The 18,066-nt window shown below is 35.4% G+C and overlaps 2 protein-coding genes and 3 non-coding genes across 8 annotated transcripts; 1 reads left to right on the top strand and 4 right to left on the bottom strand.

Annotated features, from left to right (window-relative positions):
* Positions 1 to 1,237: 1,237 nt before the first annotated feature.
* Positions 1,238 to 1,310, bottom strand: TRNAE-CUC (transfer RNA glutamic acid (anticodon CUC)). Its single transcript has one exon. It is a non-coding gene; the product is annotated as a tRNA-Glu (tRNA).
* A 68-nt stretch (positions 1,311 to 1,378) lies between these two features.
* On the bottom strand, positions 1,379 to 1,451 carry TRNAE-CUC (transfer RNA glutamic acid (anticodon CUC)). Its single transcript has one exon. It is a non-coding gene; the product is annotated as a tRNA-Glu (tRNA).
* Positions 1,452 to 1,531: 80 nt separating this feature from the next.
* TRNAE-CUC (transfer RNA glutamic acid (anticodon CUC)) lies at positions 1,532 to 1,604 on the bottom strand. Its single transcript has one exon. It is a non-coding gene; the product is annotated as a tRNA-Glu (tRNA).
* A 325-nt stretch (positions 1,605 to 1,929) lies between these two features.
* LOC141827489 (uncharacterized) lies at positions 1,930 to 12,278 on the top strand. 2 transcript variants are annotated; one of them, XM_074714752.1, is made up of 12 exons: positions 1,930 to 2,133; positions 5,562 to 5,662; positions 5,739 to 5,811; positions 6,670 to 6,963; positions 7,050 to 7,137; positions 7,329 to 7,816; positions 7,898 to 8,092; positions 8,169 to 8,274; positions 9,197 to 9,252; positions 10,142 to 10,248; positions 10,355 to 10,442; positions 11,792 to 12,278. In XM_074714752.1, the coding sequence occupies exons 1-12, from the start codon at positions 1,951 to 1,953 to the stop codon at positions 11,930 to 11,932; spliced, it is 1,920 nt and encodes a 639-aa protein (XP_074570853.1). In that variant the 5' UTR covers positions 1,930 to 1,950; the 3' UTR covers positions 11,933 to 12,278. The 2 variants fall into 2 exon arrangements, with proteins under 2 accessions (XP_074570853.1, XP_074570852.1); XM_074714751.1 differs by having other exon boundaries at positions 7,329 to 8,092.
* Positions 12,279 to 13,037: 759 nt separating this feature from the next.
* LOC141826676 (eukaryotic initiation factor 4A-8) lies at positions 13,038 to 17,999 on the bottom strand. 3 transcript variants are annotated; one of them, XM_074713948.1, is made up of 6 exons: positions 17,865 to 17,999; positions 15,595 to 15,664; positions 15,327 to 15,433; positions 14,824 to 15,254; positions 13,280 to 13,959; positions 13,038 to 13,174 (listed from the first exon to the last, which is right to left on the bottom strand). In XM_074713948.1, exons 2-5 carry the CDS (start codon positions 15,660 to 15,662, stop codon positions 13,324 to 13,326), a joined length of 1,242 nt encoding a protein of 413 aa, XP_074570049.1. In that variant the 5' UTR covers positions 15,663 to 15,664; positions 17,865 to 17,999; the 3' UTR covers positions 13,038 to 13,174; positions 13,280 to 13,323. The 3 variants fall into 3 exon arrangements, with proteins under 3 accessions (XP_074570049.1, XP_074570048.1, XP_074570050.1); XM_074713947.1 differs by having other exon boundaries at positions 13,038 to 13,959; XM_074713949.1 differs by lacking the exon at positions 17,865 to 17,999 and having other exon boundaries at positions 13,038 to 13,959; positions 15,602 to 15,664.
* Between the last annotated feature and the right edge of the window lie 67 nt (positions 18,000 to 18,066).

Genomic DNA, 18,066 nt, shown 5'->3' with positions numbered 1-18,066 from the left:
TAGTCAAATAGCGACGAATCCAGAATTTGTTGTCATTTTCCGGATTTGTCACAAAATTTGACTAACGAATCCGAATTTGTCGCCAAATGTTGACAACGAATTCATAAATTCGTCGCAATTTTGACGATAAATCCGGTTTTCGTCGCCAAAAAAATCCTAACTTATCACGCGGCTCGATCCCCTTTCTTCTTCTCCTTTACGATTTTTCTCTTTTTCTTCGCGATTCTCTGCCCTTATTTTTGTAGTATAAGACAACAAACTGAAACGGCACGAATTCACAGTTCTTCGATAGGCTAAAAACCAGCAGCAGATTACAACAATATAAACACCAGTTGACTGCAGACATGGATTTCAAAGTGGTCGTATGAGCTGAGGTTGTCCTTCAGAAGCCACTTCTGCAGTCTCCCAAGGCATTAGAGCTATCATTGCATCAATGATCATTGTTCCAAAAATAGACAAGTAAATTAATTAGGCAAAACATCAAGCAGGGAAAGAATAAGACCTAAAAAAGTTAAAATCAAAATGTCAACTAGTCAAGATCAGAATTTTCACTGAGTCATATTTCTTAACTAACATTCATGATTAAGGGACTAAACTGGCAGGAGTCTACTGATACAGTATACACTAATAATTATTACCAATTTAGCTCAGAAAGAAAATTTATTTTAGTCCAGAAACGTAATCTATATTTCAAAATATATAAAAAATTGTCAAAGCAGCAAAAAAAAATTAAGTCCATATGAAAAATATCTTCACTAGAGAAAGTTTGGAAACCTAGCCTTAAAGCACTTCAGAAAATTCACCTTAAATCAAAGAGAAAGAGTGATTCCTTATGTATTGAACCAAATTTCTCTAATCCTCATGGTAAACTTTTATGTAAAAAGTAATGAACAAAACAAAAGGAAGCAAAGCAAGATAAAACTGTCATTTTGTATAAACTATATGTGAGTAAGCTTTTCGACCGGTTTCTTATAAAAAGTAAAATTTTCTCGGGTGAAGATTTATATTAGATTCCTGGTTACTAATTGACGTGTGATTTAATAAGTAAGCCTTTGGAGCGGTTTTCTTATAAAAAAAAAAATTTTCCGTTGCCGGGAGTCAACCTGCGTTTTTTGAACGAGAACCGAATAACCGAACAATCCAGACTACAAGCGATTTATTCAAAATGGATGGTTACTAATTAATGTGTGATTTAATCAGTAACTTTTGGATAAGTTTTCTTATAAAAAAAAACATTTTCCGTTGCCGGGACTCGAACCCGGGTCTTTCGGGTGAGAGCCGAATATCCTAACCAACTAGACTACAACGGATTTGCATAAGGTTCTGGTTACTAATTTATATGTTATTTAATTAGTAAGCTTTTGAAAAAAGAAAAATTTTCCGTTGCCGGGACTTGAACCCGGGTCTTTCGGGTGAGAGCCGAATATCCTGACCAACTAGACTACAACGGATTCATATTAGAGCCTGATTAAAAGTTTATCTGTGATTGAATAAGTAAGCTTTTGGTACCTTTTTTATAAAAACTAAAATTTTCCGTTGCCGGGACTCAAACCCGGGTCTTTCGGGTGAGAGCCGAATATCCTAACCAACTAGACTACAACGGAATCATACTGAGGTTTAATATGGGTTATATTTAAATAGTTCTAAAAATCTGGTATTTCGATAACAAAATATAATCTTTAAATGCATTTTGACAATAATGAAAACTTAGGCGGTAAAATTGCTAAATATTATGGTATTTCGAAAAACACCCCCTTTTGTGAATAATAAAACCATGGGAAGTATTTTGTGAATAATGAAACTACGAGAAGTGTTTTGAAAAAGAAGCCAAACTTTGGGCAATTTTGAAAATTTTCCTTTGCAGGAGAACTATTGCGATAAATCGATAGCTGTCCCCATTACTCGAGAAATCGAGCCGTTAAAGCGAGAGGGCTCGGGAGAGGGAGGGAAATGGCGGAGCGCGGCCAAATCGATCAAGCGTCGCCTGCGGGAAAGGTTGATGCTGATGTATTCTTGACTGAACCGAGGTCGTTCAAGATGGATCGGCGGTCGCCGGAGGCGGCTGCCCTCAGAGACGCCGTCTCCCGCAAGCTCCTAGACTTCCTCGGCGCTTACTCCGACGACGTCCTCACGGTACAAGATTCCACTACCCGTTCTATGATTTCTCTTAGATATTGTATATACTGTACATCTGGCAATGGCCTCGCTTTATTATGGAAATTTCCCGGGTAGGGTTTTGTTTTGAGTTGGGGGGTTTTTCCCTTGGGTCGGGCGAGTTCTTGGAGAGACCGCGATTGGGATCTTGGAGAATCCCCTCTGAATTACGCTTGCCAGTTAAAAATGGAGATCGTTGCTTTATTTTATTGACTAAATATGGGCAAGCGCGAAGAGAGGCCAAGAATCATCCTAACGCCTGTCCTGTGGGAAACCAAACTTCGGTTTTGACTATTTCATGATGCCGGAGCAACAAATAGGATAACTTGATAGGTTTGGGTTAATGCTGAGAAGTTAGGAAATGCTCAATCAAACTGGTTGAATTCTTGGATTTTTTTCGAGTAGAGTATACCGCATAGGCTCCTATTTACATCATGATTTTCAAGCAAGCTCTAGAAGATATCATGGTTGGGTTGCTATGAAATTTGTTCTGGGCTATTCTCTTCCTATACTATGGGGCCTTATGTTTCCTTAAAGATCAAATAATCATGGAGTTACTGCTTTTGCTGTATAAGTACGCCTTTTCTTCAGTATTTCAAAATTTTTTCTCGGAGCTTCATCTTCATCAATGTGACTTTTTTTTTTTTTTTGAGTTATGATGATAGGTGGATAGACAGAATCTGTGTCATATTTCATTATTGTGCATTGAATAACGGAAATTCTAGTCAAAGGTGGGTAAATGGTATCACAACAAATAAATAGTTGCAGATGAAAGAAAGGTTTGTGTATGTGTGTGTGGGTTGTTTGAAACAAGCTCCTCATATTGAGACATGAAGATGATAATGAGGTTAGAAACAATGGTAATTGGGAAGTATCAGCATATATTATTAAATTTCTTTTCCATTACTTTCTTCACGTAGCATAGTGATCAACTGGTTGCCTCCCTCTTCCCTTCTCCAATTATATCGATCCCATTGGGAATCAGAGCCAACAGTTCCACTGATAATTTTCTAAGCATTTGCTGTCCATTGTCCAATTTATTTTAGTAAAATAAAGCAAATAGTAATTTGTACAACCTCAATTCTTACAAGCTTCAATTCAACTGCCTTGTTGTATACTGACACAAATATAATCAAATTGGATTGGGTGATGCCAATCCAATTTTTCTAGAGAATTTGAACAATTCATAAAGATCATAAGTTTAAAAAGAATTATTAAAAGAATTAGCAAGGCATGAATAAGGAAAATTAGATGGAATCAATCAAAATATAGGTCAATTGACAGATTTTTTGGAACATGCATGATCAATCTTGAGAACTTCTCTTGAGTTCCAACTTGATTCTTAGTAAACATGTATGGGAGAGAGAGTCTTCATTGTTTACTTGACTCCCTTCTTGAATTACTTGATCTTATTGCTTGTTCAACTACATTGTGGCTTGTGATCCACCACTTGCTATACCTAGAGCCCTACACATCTCTCTATTTCATCGTTGATAGAGAGAAGTTATTGTTGATTGAGAGAAAGGACAATAATATCTCTCAATCAAGAGGGAACACAAAATCCTCTATCCTCTAAAATTGTTTTGAATGTAATTAAGGCCCAACTAGACTCTATAAAATGGATTAAACACTAATCAAGTTTTATTAAACAACATATTACTAATCCAATATTATTCAGTAATTTTATATTGATAAAATATGATTTTATTAATTAGCATAATCTCTTTTAGTATTTATTAATTATATATTAATATATATTACTTTATTATTTATTAGCAATGCAACATCTTTATTATCTACTGACAATGTAAATGTATTTATTCTTCAGTTATTTTACAATGCAATTTAATCAAGTAATAATTGGATATTATTTGTCTAATAATCATGATTTAAAAAGCCTACACGGTTGAATGACTAGATAACAAATTTGCAGTGTTTAGGCACATATGAGGGTTTATATGTGGTTCATTTCTTTAAGAAAAACCTAACATTCATTATACTGGCAATATTGTATGACATCAAATGTAAAAAGAGTTTGCATCTACTATTAGTGCATTAAATTAAGCAACCTAAGCATTGAATATATATAAAATTTAAGTCTATCATTTAATGGTTAAATTGATCATTCTAACTAATTTATAATTTCATACATGAAATCTAAAAATACATATAATACAAAACATGTAATATGTAACAATTCATACTAATTAACATAATAATCCATATACTAAAAAACTTTCCTAAGCTATAAATATTCTTGTTTTTTTTTCTCTATTTGGTAAACCTGGTTTAACCTAATGCATTTTGTTTAACTTGAGTATGACTTGGACTTTAACAAGCTAGCAATCTATTTATCCTGAATGATCCATATGTGGCCATAAGCAGATGTTGTGCTGTCCCCTCACTGCGTAAACTTATGCATTCACATAAGTGGCTTAGGAGGAGACTTTTTAAACCAATGCTAATAATAGCAGTTTCATACTGCCAATACATTATGCAATATTTTAGTAATCTAATGTTTTAGAATTATATAATTTATATTCATATTATGTGTTAAATCTGGTATTTAGTTAAACATAATATATATCACTCTGAGATATCTTTTATTATCTCAGACATGAATTTTTATTTTATCTTCTCTTGTTTTGTAAACAAAATATTTTTTCTGATGAGTTCTGATTTCACCAATCCTGCTGATCTGATTCAATCAGTACCTAAATTTTTGATCGTCCAATTCTGTTACTCATACTGATTTTGGCAATCATGTTAAGATTCATCTCCTACTCTGGCCAAACAATGAATTTAGATGTTCAGAAATGCAATTCCAATGCTCATAACTCTTAATATGATTGGTCATTTAGTCTCATTCAAATTGTAGTTGCTCTTCTCTATGGTAGTGGTTAGTATACCAGTATGCTAGATTGTGGGAAGTAATTGAACGTCGCCCACAGCTGTAATTTCAATTGCAATGGACCATTGTAATTTTGGTTGTGCCAGATTATTATCCCAGTCTTTGTATAAATTTAAAATTGTAACTTTTATTTTGTCAATTTGGTGAAACTATAATGATTATTTGATTCATCATTATCAAGCCATGTTTGCCCTGAGTATTTAGGTTTGGCTACATGGATTTAAAGTTGTAACATTTATTTGTCAATTAGGTGAAACTATAATGATTATTTCATTCATCATTATCAAGCCATGTTTGTCCTGAGTATTTAGGTTTGACTACATGGATTCCTTCACTCTGCAAGGCTCTATCATTAATAGTATCCAGATGATGAGATCTCTTAGATCACATTTAATCACCATCCATATTGTTTATTGTAATTGTTGACTTGTTGTTAATTGATTTCCTAAGTGTTGTAGTATGGTGGGTTGGAATAAAGTTTTATTTGCTTATCCAGGAGTACATTATTGTTCTTGTTTGCAATGGGAAGCATCAAAATCAAGCCCGAGATGAACTGGAGGCATTTCTTGGCAATGAAAGTGAAAATTTTGTAACATGGTATTTTATTCTTTTAATAAACAAATCTATTGATGTTTTATGCAGGTATTGCTTATTCATCTATGATTTTGTGCAGGCTTTGGAATTATCTATCACTTCAAACTAATGTTTCAAATACACCTGTTCAATGTTTAGATGAAACAACCAAGGTAATCTCCATAACTTGTCATGGAACAGGAAGTTAGCTATTACAATTTGGGCTATAGCTATTGGTGAAGCAACATGGACTTCCGAGCTACATGTTTCGGTGGTAAACACATGGGGCAAGCTATGCTTAACTGGGTATATTATATGTGGATAGGCAATGCCGCATAGCATTTATGCTTCACTGTACCATGAAAATTAAACTTTTTTTAGGCCAATCTAAATCTCACATGTAACATCAAAATGTCATGCTGGGCAAACAAGTTTTATTGTTTGAAATGTGGAATCTCTCTTCTCTATCTTCCATCTATTAGAGATTTAAGCTTATTAGTATTTGCTGGATCAAGTAGATGAATTACTAATTGATTTAAAATGGAAAAACTGATTTCTAGCATCAAGTGTATATTATAAATTAAGATTACTATTGGTGGAAGACAACCCACTCTAGCTCTTGCTTACTTCCCTTGCTTGCTTGTGCCCAAGGGGTTCCATGGGGAGGAAGGTTTAGTGAAGAAACTTTGGTTGCATATTTACAGAAAACTATAGAAGTATTTGAGTCCTAAGATGAAGAATTATAGAAAGCTAGAAGTTGGAAGAGTTTGGTGATGGCAACATTTAGTAGTGCTGATTTTTTTAGTTTGCGTAAAGCTTCTATTGCATATTTCTAAAGCAATGAAACAACTTGGCATAAGGCTGTTTCATGTGCCTAGTCCACCCACTGGTGCTAGTTAGGTGATAGGTCCATAATGGCACTGTCTGGAGTGTTGGGCTACTCTTTCCCTTTCTCTGTTTTTTTTTTAAACTTAATTTATCATACAACTTGACAATAATTAAGTATGTATTGTTGGTATTCTTTATTTCAGTCTAAGGGCGGTTTTTCTGATCCATCACATGATAAAGAAAGCTTGAGCCATGCAAACAACATTGATGATTTAGAGAGACCTAAAGGTTGGCGTCCTAGTGAAATTGCTTCTGTCAAAGTGCATGCTGATAGGCCACATGAACAAACATATGCAATTAATAACTTTGGCCGTCTGGACAATATTAATCAAACTCAAAATGGATTCACAATGTCTGTGGATGCTAGCCTGATATCCTCTGCTAAAATTTTTTCTGGTGGTGAGCATTGCCTAGAAAGACAGAATCAGCACTGGAAGGTTGATTGGCTAAGCCTTCTTAGTTCTCACATTACTTTCTAAAAGGGCCTCCCCTATCTAACTTCATCATTCGTATGGTAGAGCAGATAACCAAAAATAGCTCAAGTGCATCGCCTTGTCAACCTTTGCATGTGCCAAAGACAGAAACAGTCATGAGGAATTCACAACCAATTGGTAGAGACAAGTCTTTTTCCTTTTTTCCTTTTAAAATACTTTTTCCTGCTTTTTTTTTCCCTTGGAGAAGCTAAGACAACTCTCACTTCTCTGCTTTGATAGACAATTTTTAGTAAAAAAAATGTGTGTGCAAACTATTTGCCCATGTATATGTATCTTATACAATGTTCTTCTATCTTTTGTTCATGCAGAAGATATTAAACATGAGTTTCTTTCCTATAGAAATACTGTTCCAAGTGAGCCTTCTGCAAATGATGTGGATGCCATAGAGGCACAGATTACAAGGCCTCGTGGTAATGTTTGGGATAGGCTAGGCAAGCCATGCAAAGAAAATGAGTCCTTATTAAGAGGTGAAAGGCACTATATCACTACAACAGAAAAACTAAACCCTCATACTGAGGAAGGTCAAGACTCAAAGCTAGTAGTAGCCGAGCCATATGCAACTTTTAGTGGCAATAAGACTGAAAATAGTGATGTGTTTGATAAAGGTCATAAAAGGAGGCTTCCCACTAACAGTTCTCAAAGACATGATGTGCAGGAGTACAATAAACAGTACTCATTTGAACCAGTGGATAAATCAAGAAAGATAAGACTAGGCGATATTACTTCTGGCAATATGTATGCCTCATTTGCAGGCAATGAGAAAAGCCTTCTGCAAACTAAAGAGGCATTACAAGAGGTAAAAGGCTCTGTACCCATTAAATGTCAATATTTTCCTATTCTTAGTGAGTTAACAAGTGTGAAAAATAATACCATGAAGGAGCCAACATGTGCTTCAGCATCATCTTTAAATGAGCAGAATAAACAGTCTGATAAATTAGTTCAATCTCCATCAAAGAAGAATACCTCAGAAACAACTATGGCACAGAATTCAGTTTCATACAGTTTAACATCAGATAAATCTGAACCCCTGAAGTTTACGAATAGAAACAGTGAACCCAGGCCCATCCAAAATGTAAGTAATAAACCAAACAATGTGAAATTTACGATAGATTTTAAACTACTGATTTTTTTATTATTTCCTAATGCAGGAAATAACTGATGTAAAATTAAAGCTGCAACAAGTGGAAAAGGATATGCAAAAGCTCCGGTCAAAACAGGCAGATTTGAATAACTCAAAATCCAAGTTACCATCAGGTCATTAATGCACTATGAAATGCCTTTCATTAAAACCTTGAAATAACATGTATTGTTTGTTTTTCCGACACGGTAAGCTGTAGGTACTTGCAATTATTAGCTCATATTTTATATTGCAGTAGGTTAGTCATCATTCTCATTAATGTTTCTCTGTTCGTTGTGTGGATTTACTGGCAAGCTTTGTTGCTGGTCAAGAGGAAGTCTTAGTATCAGTAGTTATTTTGTTTAGGTATTGATACATCATCATCAGAGTATGTTTTCTCTGTGAATGCATGTTGCACCTCATTACTTCTGTACTGCTGTAGTCATACTTGTCTGTGGTTGTATGAATACATGGATAGATCTGTGATAAAACTCAGCAAGCAAAGTCCAAGTGAACATTTTAAGTATTTTCATTGATATTTTACATAATTTACTGACTTTCCTGTTCATTGGTTTTTGGTTGTAGTCGCACTTCAATGTTATGTAAGGGCCTCCTGTATGTCTTGACTTTTTGTTTGAAATTGGTTTTGCCTTTTCAAATTTAAAGTGTCACTCTAAAATGGAAACTGTTATGTTCTGGACAGCATCTATCCATGTGGCAATATTTGGTGCCGAATGATTTTTTTTTTGTTATTGCAGCATTCATATTTTCTCCTGCCAAATGTCCTTACTTTAACATGTTTATTCTAATGTTTTAAATTTTGTACATGATTTGTTTTGGTGGATTGCTTTTGCACAAAATAACTTATTAGGCTACCATGGGGAGCTGCTTTCTCATAGTAATCATCATTCTTTTAACTAGATAGCAAAAGGAATCTTTGGCTAATTCAGCTGATGGTATCTCCTTGGTAGGCTTACCATGATAAAATCATGCCTATTAAGCTCTTGGCATCTGTCACTCTTAGAATTAACCATTGAGAATGAGTTCCTTGTTTTGCAGGTCAGCACCACAACACAAAGGAAGATTTTGAGTCAAGAACTGCTGTTGTCTCTAATGTAAGTCAGCAAAACATTTAGAAAGTAGCTTTTATATATTTCTTCTCTAATTGCTTGTTTCAATTTGGTAAATAGCCAAATATCCTGGCAGTCATTAATGTGAAATTTTGTTGTGCAAATCACATTGGATTCTTCAGTATGTCAGATGGACTTGGGTTTCTGTTCTCAGCTAGTGTAGCATCAAAGAATTGATGGATATAGAGGATTTAATTCCCCAATTTATTAATCATGCTTCCCTTCTGTTCTTTTTAATAAAAGAATTTAAGGGTTTTGTGGATAGTAAATCTGTATGTAAAATTCCAGTGTAATCAGTTTCCAAGACCATTGACTTTAGCATACATCATTTGACCATGAAGATGATCAGGCTAGAAAAACAACAAGAAGAACTAGTATGTTCAAAATAATTTACACAATTCGTTAGTGGTCATTAAGCTCAATACTACAATGACAATCAATTGTGTATTCAAACTATTTTTAGATTGGTTACACTAACCTTATTTTGTGATTGAGCTTTTTATGTAAGGTTAAGCACTAGGAATATCCAAGTCATTTTAAACTAGTTTTTTTATAACAAGTATGTTAAAGCTAGTTTTCTTTATCTTCTTCTTTACACCTTCAACTATACTTAATTCAACTTGCTTAAATGTGAAATATATATGTCCGTAACATGTTAATTTTTCTCATTTTATCTTTTGATTGCTTGTAGATAGATTTTTTTTTCTTTTTTAATTTGTCATTTAGCTCTTTGATAAGCCATATTGGCAGTAGCCATGGTTGTATGATGATAAGGCTGAGTTGCAATTTGCATGTTGGTATGAAGTTCTTGAATAAAAACACAAGGTTCATAGGAAAAATGCATGTCTTCAGGTATCTGATGCTTCTGATGCAGGTACATTTTGCAGCATCAAGGGAAGCACTATTCTCTCATTTTACAAAGTGTGGTGCCATTGTTAAAGTTACCTTGCTAACTGATGCGTTAACTAACCATCCAAAAGGGTAAAACCTTTGCATCTTTTGATTCCTGTTCTAAAAAGATCTTCATCTTCTATCAATCAATTTGAATATGCTGAAGTGAACAATGAACCTTGTTTTTCTAATCCAGAGAAGCACATATTGTCTTTGCCAACAAAGAGTCAGTTGACAAGGCAATATCATTAACTGGAACCTCATTCTTTTCTCGGATATTGACGGTATGTTGAAACTATATTTACACTAATGCATACAATTAAATCAGATATTTCATGGTGTTTCCTAAGTTTTCTTCTGAAAATTGAAAACTATTGTTGACCTTTGTGATTCTTGCTGGCACATGAAAACTATAAATGCCATGCTATAAACCTTGAACTATGGGCTTTTATATTACACTTGTGGCATAATTGTCCACCTGGAGAAGTGTATTATAAGTTGGTACATAATGGAATGGGAATGGACCATTTTGTCTATGACTGTTCATGGATCGGGTGGGCCCATTTAAGATGGAATGTTCCTTCCATCCAGTCAATAGTTTAAATGATGAAATGAAGCTGTCTATCTCTACCAAATACAATATTTCTTATCAGTTTTGAAGTCTGAAATTAAGCTATATAAAATGGACAGGTTGTCTAGGCCGGACTAGGCAAGCAAGATGACTACATTGAGTAAATCAAATGGACCTAGAGATTTGGGAACTATGTGGACCCGGGTGTGATAGGCAGGTCGAGCAAGCTAGGCAAGATGGACACGTTAGGCTAAACAAGCAAGATGTAACATAGGTAGTCAGGCAAGGCAGTTCAAGCAAGCTAGGTTGTTGTGCAATATGGGCGTGTTGGACCATGGATTAGTCAGGTGGGCTGTATCATCCTAGCAATACAATGGTTTGAGCAGACTAGGTGGATTAGGTGAGCCAAATGGGCAACCTCTACCAAGCTACTTGTCCTATTGGTATTGGATGAGCTAGGCCAAGCAAGTTGGGCAATTTGTTCCAGATGAGCCAAGTCAGCTCAGCAAGCAATTGACCTAGGATTATTAGCCCAGGTGGCACAGATTGACTAAGTTGTAATAGAATGCATCATTCCACTTGTCATTCTATCCATCATTGCAACCTATGCTACTTGGGGACAAGTACTGAATATTAGTGTGGATCCAAGTGTCTATGACTATTTCTTGATTTTTTTACACGCGATTAATAGGGACATAAGTGTTTTTTCAGTGTTAAGTGGCAGTGCATGACATCGGTATCAAGTAGGCGAACAATCCAAGTATCGTTAATGCAACACAGCATGGAGGATCATTCACTTATTTATTTGTTTTCCGTTCTCATTTTCATTTCCATTCCACTCTTTCATTCTCTTTTGCCAATTAAAATCTATGAATAACACTATCATTTTTGGCAAAGTACATCTGTAATACACTGAAAATTATTATATTTTTGCTTTTTTTCATCCTATATTTTCAAGTAGTACATGGGTCATTCCACTGACTTAAATCTTATAACACTGACAACAAACAAGGGCACAACTGTGGATCTCTTTGTTAATGGCCTTCCGTGTGCTCTGATCAGGTATCACGGAAAACAGAAATGGCTTCAGGGTCAGTACCAACTCAACCTGCTATGAAAGTTGCACAATCATGCTATCCTTCGTCACAGAAGGGTACCTTTCAAAGACATGCACATTCAAACTTCCAATGGAAACGGGAGTGATCAAGCTCACCTTTGCAAAAAAAAAAAAAAAAGAAGAAGAAGAATTTTCAATTGCTTGTGAGTGATGAGAACTCTGTGATCCTAGGTGAGACATTTCATCTATAGATCAAGATTCAGGCTCCATACTAGGGCAGAGAATCTTTGGTGAAGAGAATGCCGTAAGGACCATTAAGAGAGGCCAGTTTAAGCTAAGGTGTTATAACAGCAAGCTGTTCATGTAGTTGTGAGTGTGTATTAGGTTTGCTGAAGTCAGAATACAATTGCTACATCGATACAGTTTTGCGCCATTATTTTTGCAATTTAAGACTGGAAACATTGCTGTTATTTCTGTCCTTTATTGAGCTATATGAACAAATTTTATATTCTTCATTGTTATCCTAATCAGACATATTTGTCTTTTGCAACAATAGATGAATCATGACGATGTGAATTGTTAGAGGTGCCCATGAGCCAGGCATGAACACACATACAGCCTTCATGTTTGTCATATTAACGTGATATGTTTTCACACGAACGTTTGGTATACTCTGCTGAAAGTATCGACCAGAAAATAATTTCCTGTAAATTGTTGTTCGTTAAACTTTTTTTTATTATAATTGTTAGAGGTGTCAGTATCGTATTTTTTATTTTCATCTTCGAAAGAATTTAACCTAAAATTTATACATAGATACAGTATTATTTCACTGAAGTGGTGAATATGCCGAGTATATATCATATCATTTAAACAATAATAACAATTTAGTGAGAAATAATAATTTTAACATGCTAGAGATATTTTGATGATTTTAAAATTCCGCATTATAGGAATAAGGCACACTTGAATGATAAAATAAAATTCTTTTCTCAATTTTTTTTTTTTGCAACTGACTCAATTTATCAAATTTATACAATTTCATAGATAGGTTCCAATCCAAAAAGATAATATGCTAAATTAAATTACCCTCAAAATAAATCTCCATCACCTTTATATATTTTACATTTAATTTTTATTCAATTTGTTTTAATATACAATTAATCAAATCAAGATAATCCAAACCATAAATTACAGGGGGAAAAGGGAACAGAAGTACACTAAATCGGCTCTATAAGCAATAGCAGTGTGAAGTGAAGATAGCAAACTCACCCAGTAGAGGTTATTCATTAGGCTTCCCTCGCCGGAGTCTTCAACAGTTGTTACAAGACAAGTCAAAAGCTTCAAACTTTGAAGGATGGATGGCATAACCAATCACTTGTTTCAAGTTACTATTAAAGAAAACAAAAAAGAAAGGTTCCAGTTCTTACCACTGAGAATAAATAAGCTTAATAAGGACTTAAATGGAAAAAGGCCTTCTTTTGATGGAGGCCTACCAGTGCATAAATAAATACCAAGCACCACTCTGTGTAGCTCAAGCTCAGATCAAATCAGCAACGTTGGAAGGCAGTTCCTCTATCACCACGTTATAGAACTTCTGGATGTCAAACAGCATCCTCTGGTCGTCAGTCGTAACAAAGTTTATCGCGACACCCTTTCTCCCGAACCGCCCACTTCGTCCAATCCTGTGGAGGTAGTTCTCCGGCTGCGTCGGTAGATCATAGTTTATGACTAGGGAGACTTGCTGGACATCGATGCCGCGGGCGAGGAGGTCAGTTGTGATGAGGACTCGAGAGGAGCCTGAACGGAACTCACGCATAATAATGTCCCTGGTGTTTTGGTCCATGTCGCCGTGGGTTGCTGAGACGGTGTGATCCCTGGTCCTCATTTTGTCGGTGAGCCAGTCCACCTTGCGTCGGGTATTGACGAATATGACACTTTGTGTGATGGCCAGTGTCTCATAGAGGTCACAGAGGGTATCTAGCTTCCAATCTTCCTTATCGACATTCACATAGAACTGCTTGATACCCTCGAGGGTGAGTTCGTCACGCTTCACGAGAATTCTAACAGGTTTGTTCATGAACTTCCGGGTAATCTCCAGGGCTTCAGGTGGCATTGTGGCAGAAAAAACTCCCACCTGAATCTTTGAAGGAAGTAGTTGGAAGATGTCGTAGATCTGAAACAAACGAAGCATATTTTCAGTTCAAGCAAAAAAAAAAAGACCTTTAATTTGTAAAATGAAGAGTTAACACACTACTAACACTCAAAAAGGAATGTCAGAAAAAGAGTAAGCAGCCACAGAAAACAAAAGAAAAATCCAAAATAACCAAATTGTTTGTAGGTCATTCAAGAGGTAAATAGAAGTTCATCCAACGTTTTTGTTAAATATTAACAAGCAAAAAATTTATATAGCAGTACAAAAAGCTTACCTATGTGCTTCACCTGATAAAAGGATAATCGTAACACACGATAATCTTAGAACGAGGCCCACCAACTGAAAATTGTAAAAATACTTCAACATATCCTTTGGCGAGGTTAGATATCTAGCTATCCAAATCAACAGCAGGTCTGAACCAAAAACAGGTTTCAGGTTTAAGACTACTTTCTAGCCCTCTCATAGCTAACTTCGGATTGTGCCCAAGATGCGTGCCAATCAGACTAATTGATTTTGTGCCAAGCCTTGCCTAATATATCAATGTCAATCTCGACAATGCAATGGAACCTTCTTCAGAAGTAAACTTCCATGTGATCCCAAAGAAGTAATCACCAATACAACATGGATTCATTGGCACCTCTAACAATCTTCCATTCATAGGAAGATTTCTGCAAGGTAAAGTGATTGCATTATATTTAGTCTATTGTATGATACCTTGCAGCAATAGCATTATATTTGCAACATGGACCATAAAATATCATCAATAAAGAACCAAAAATCTCAAGCAAAATAAGGAATCGGTTTAAACTGAATCATAATTGCAAATGAACTGAGTGCTTCATTATAAAGGCAAAATAGACAAATAAACACAGAAGAATAGGAGACCTGGTCCTTGAAGCCACGTGAAAGCATTTCATCAGCCTCATCCAAGACAAACATTTTAATATAATCAGGGCGAAGAGACTGCCTCCTCAACATATCAAAAACACGACCAGGAGTACCAACCACAACATGCACCCCGCTTGAAAGAATACGCTGATCCTCACGGACACTTGTTCCTCCAACACAAGCATGAACTTTTACACCCAGATAATCACCAAGTGCTCGCATGACCTTCTCAATTTGCTGAGCTAGCTCTCTAGTTGGAGCAAGAACCAAGGCTTGGCATTGAACCACACCATAATCAAGCTGCTGCAAAATACCAGAACAAAATGTGGCAGTTTTCCCTGTCCCTGATTGTGCTTGCTGGATAACATCCAATCCCTTGCAGAAAGGAACTATTCCTCTTTGCTGAATTGCTGAGGGCTTCTCGAAACCTACGAAGTAAAATGTTAAATCTCCATCCTATTTGTAACATAAGTGCATAAGACTGTTGTTTGTGGCATTACCATAGGCATAAATGCCTCTAAGAAGATTCTCTTGGAGACCCATATCATCAAAGCTTTCACAGACCTCATCATATGATGTGAAGAAATCCTGCCCATCAGCATTTAGCCTGTACCAATAAGAAAATTGTACAAAAAAAGGTTCTGTTACCAGAAGCAAGCAGATAAATATAAAAAACAAATTGGAATTTCCTGGAAAGGCAAAATTGAAAAAAGAGAGAGAGAATTTTTTAAGTGATCATAGTAATGATTCAAAAGTAAGAAGTGTTACAGCTCACTCATTTTGGCATCATATTGGTGACCATCAAACTGTGATCCTTCTGGTGCCATTCCAGCCATGTCTGCAAAGAAAAAGATAAAACGCTAGTAGCTCCAGAAAAGAACCAAATACGAATAACACCTAATCACTATCTTATAAAATTTTTGAAAAAAAAAGTGGAAACCAATGATGTGGTATAGGAAAGTTACAATAACTACAGAAACACAAGACACCAAAGGCTACTGGAAAACTGATGGAAAATGAGTATCAGATATACTAATTGAGACTCTATTTTAATTATGCATGCAAATCCTACGCAGAAGTGATGAGAAAGTTCGACCTTTTCGCTTTTCCAATTATGAACATGAGACTTTTCTTATGCCTTTGACGCACACTCCAGAAAAAATACAAAAAATGGATGATATAGAAAAATAAAGCATGAAGGAAAATAGTTGAAGTCAATCCAGAGCATTAAATAAGATTTGTCCTACATTTAAAAACATAAGAAAAGGATCTAAAAACCCTTTATTGGGGCAGCAACTAAATAATATTATCAATTTCTAAAGACGAAAGGAGGGAAAAAACCTTATTTTTATCCATTTTTTTAAAGAAAATCCGACATGAACCAGGGAAGCCGAGGGAAAGGAAGTTTGAGCTTCTAACCAAGAGTAATTATTTCCTATTTCGTTTGATAATATAATCACTCTATTTCCCCCCTCATTTAAACTACTTCCTTCCAAAGTATCTACATGATAGTGACCAGCTTCCTATCTTGTAAGAAAATTTAGACAAGGTTTTCTTTCTCTACTAATTCCTTCCAAAGTATCTACATGATAGTGACCCGCATCCTATCTTGTAAGAAAATTTAGAGAAGGTATTGCCCCTTGGTTTTCTTTAATGGCAGAAGTATAGATTATTGCAGAAGATAGAGGCTCGCAATAAGGCTTTAATGCAGTGACTTTAAATATGGGTCTTATGATAATTGTGATAGACGAATTTTTCAGACCATTATCAAGGTTTAGGTACTCAAGTGGATTGCCCTTATAGTTATTTTTTGTTATTCGTTCCTTTTTTCTCTTCCACTAGTATTTTTTCAATTGTGTTTCAAACTTACTTGCACTATCACAAATAATCTTTGACAATGGATATATCACAACTTTGTTATTTCTCCATTCTTCTTGATGGTTTTCTCTTCATGTAGTTGTGGAAAGGACAATGCAGCTTTTATGGTGCGAAGATAGTACATCTTAACCTTTTTTAAATGTCAAATTACTTCATAAAAGTGTTCAATGATTCTCGCTTTAAGTAGACACAAGTTTGGTCAAAGAGTTGAAAAAAGGCTCTAGTAATATGCTATTGTAAAGATGTGTCGAATGTTAGATACCTCCTCATCTGCATTCTCACAATTTAGGGGGGTGAACCATGTGAGAAGACTATCTACAAACTCTTCTTAAAATGAAGAGCTGTAGCATGACTCAAGCAATCGGTACCATTGGAGAGCCTCCCTTTCAAGGTGTAGAGATGTTATCTCCACCTTAGAGTCATTTAGTGTGCCCCATAGTAGGAGTTCTACTTCTCCAATAAGGAAATTCTTCTTATGTCAGGTAGGATCTTCAATTTGTTATTATATGAAGTATTCCTACCATCATATTAGAATTGAATAAGTGTAGAGTGTGTGTCGTTGTGATATAAGAGCAATTGGTGGTGGTGAAGAACTTGGCTCAGATACTAAGTTGATAGGAACTTGCATCCTATATCAAAGGATACTTGATAAAATAGGATAATCACTTCGAGTGATCAGCCTCTGCTAGCCAAAGATTTTTAATTGAATTAAATTGATTTTCTTATTCATTGATTGATTGCTAAAAAGGCCATATGATATTCTTTTTTATTTATGCACATCAAAGAGGAGCCTTATCAACAATTAAAAAGACTAATTCAAATCTCTAATAATAAATTGGAGAATAACTAGGAGAACATAAAAATCCTAACTAATACTAGATCCTAAAATTAATTCCAGATAAAATGAAATAATTTACTTATTTTAATTAAATAACTCATTATAGAGATAACAAAGAAAAATAATTTCAAGTTAAAGGATTACGTTGAATAAATCCTTATAGCATCGCAGTATTAAACAAACTCATAAATTGATATAAACCTAACCAAGCACCTATTTAAGGATCGAAAGAGCGGTAAAGGAATCTACGCGGCATATCTTCGTATCCAGAATCAAACAATAAAATCACTGAAAATAAAGGATGAAGCAAAATCCAACCTACCTGATCACTAGATCGAGGAAGCAGGGATATAAAAAAAAAACGATTCGAGGAGCTACTCCGGCTGGCCGATGAGCAGGAGATCGGGCGGGAGCAACGGCGACTCCCAAAACGGGTAGATCTCGAAGTCGAAAGAGGACAGCACGGGGCGGAGATGATGTTATCACTAGGGTTCCATCACAACCTACCATAAATGGGCCGGGCC

Source organism: Curcuma longa, chromosome 4 (genome assembly GCF_044706935.1).
Source record: "Curcuma longa cultivar G26 ecotype Majalengka, Jawa Barat chromosome 4, ITB_CL_G26_1.1, whole genome shotgun sequence".
NCBI classification, from domain to species: Eukaryota; Viridiplantae; Streptophyta; class Magnoliopsida; order Zingiberales; family Zingiberaceae; genus Curcuma; species Curcuma longa.
Note: the sequence above shows the minus strand (reverse complement) of the source record. Positions and strands in the feature narration are given on the sequence as shown.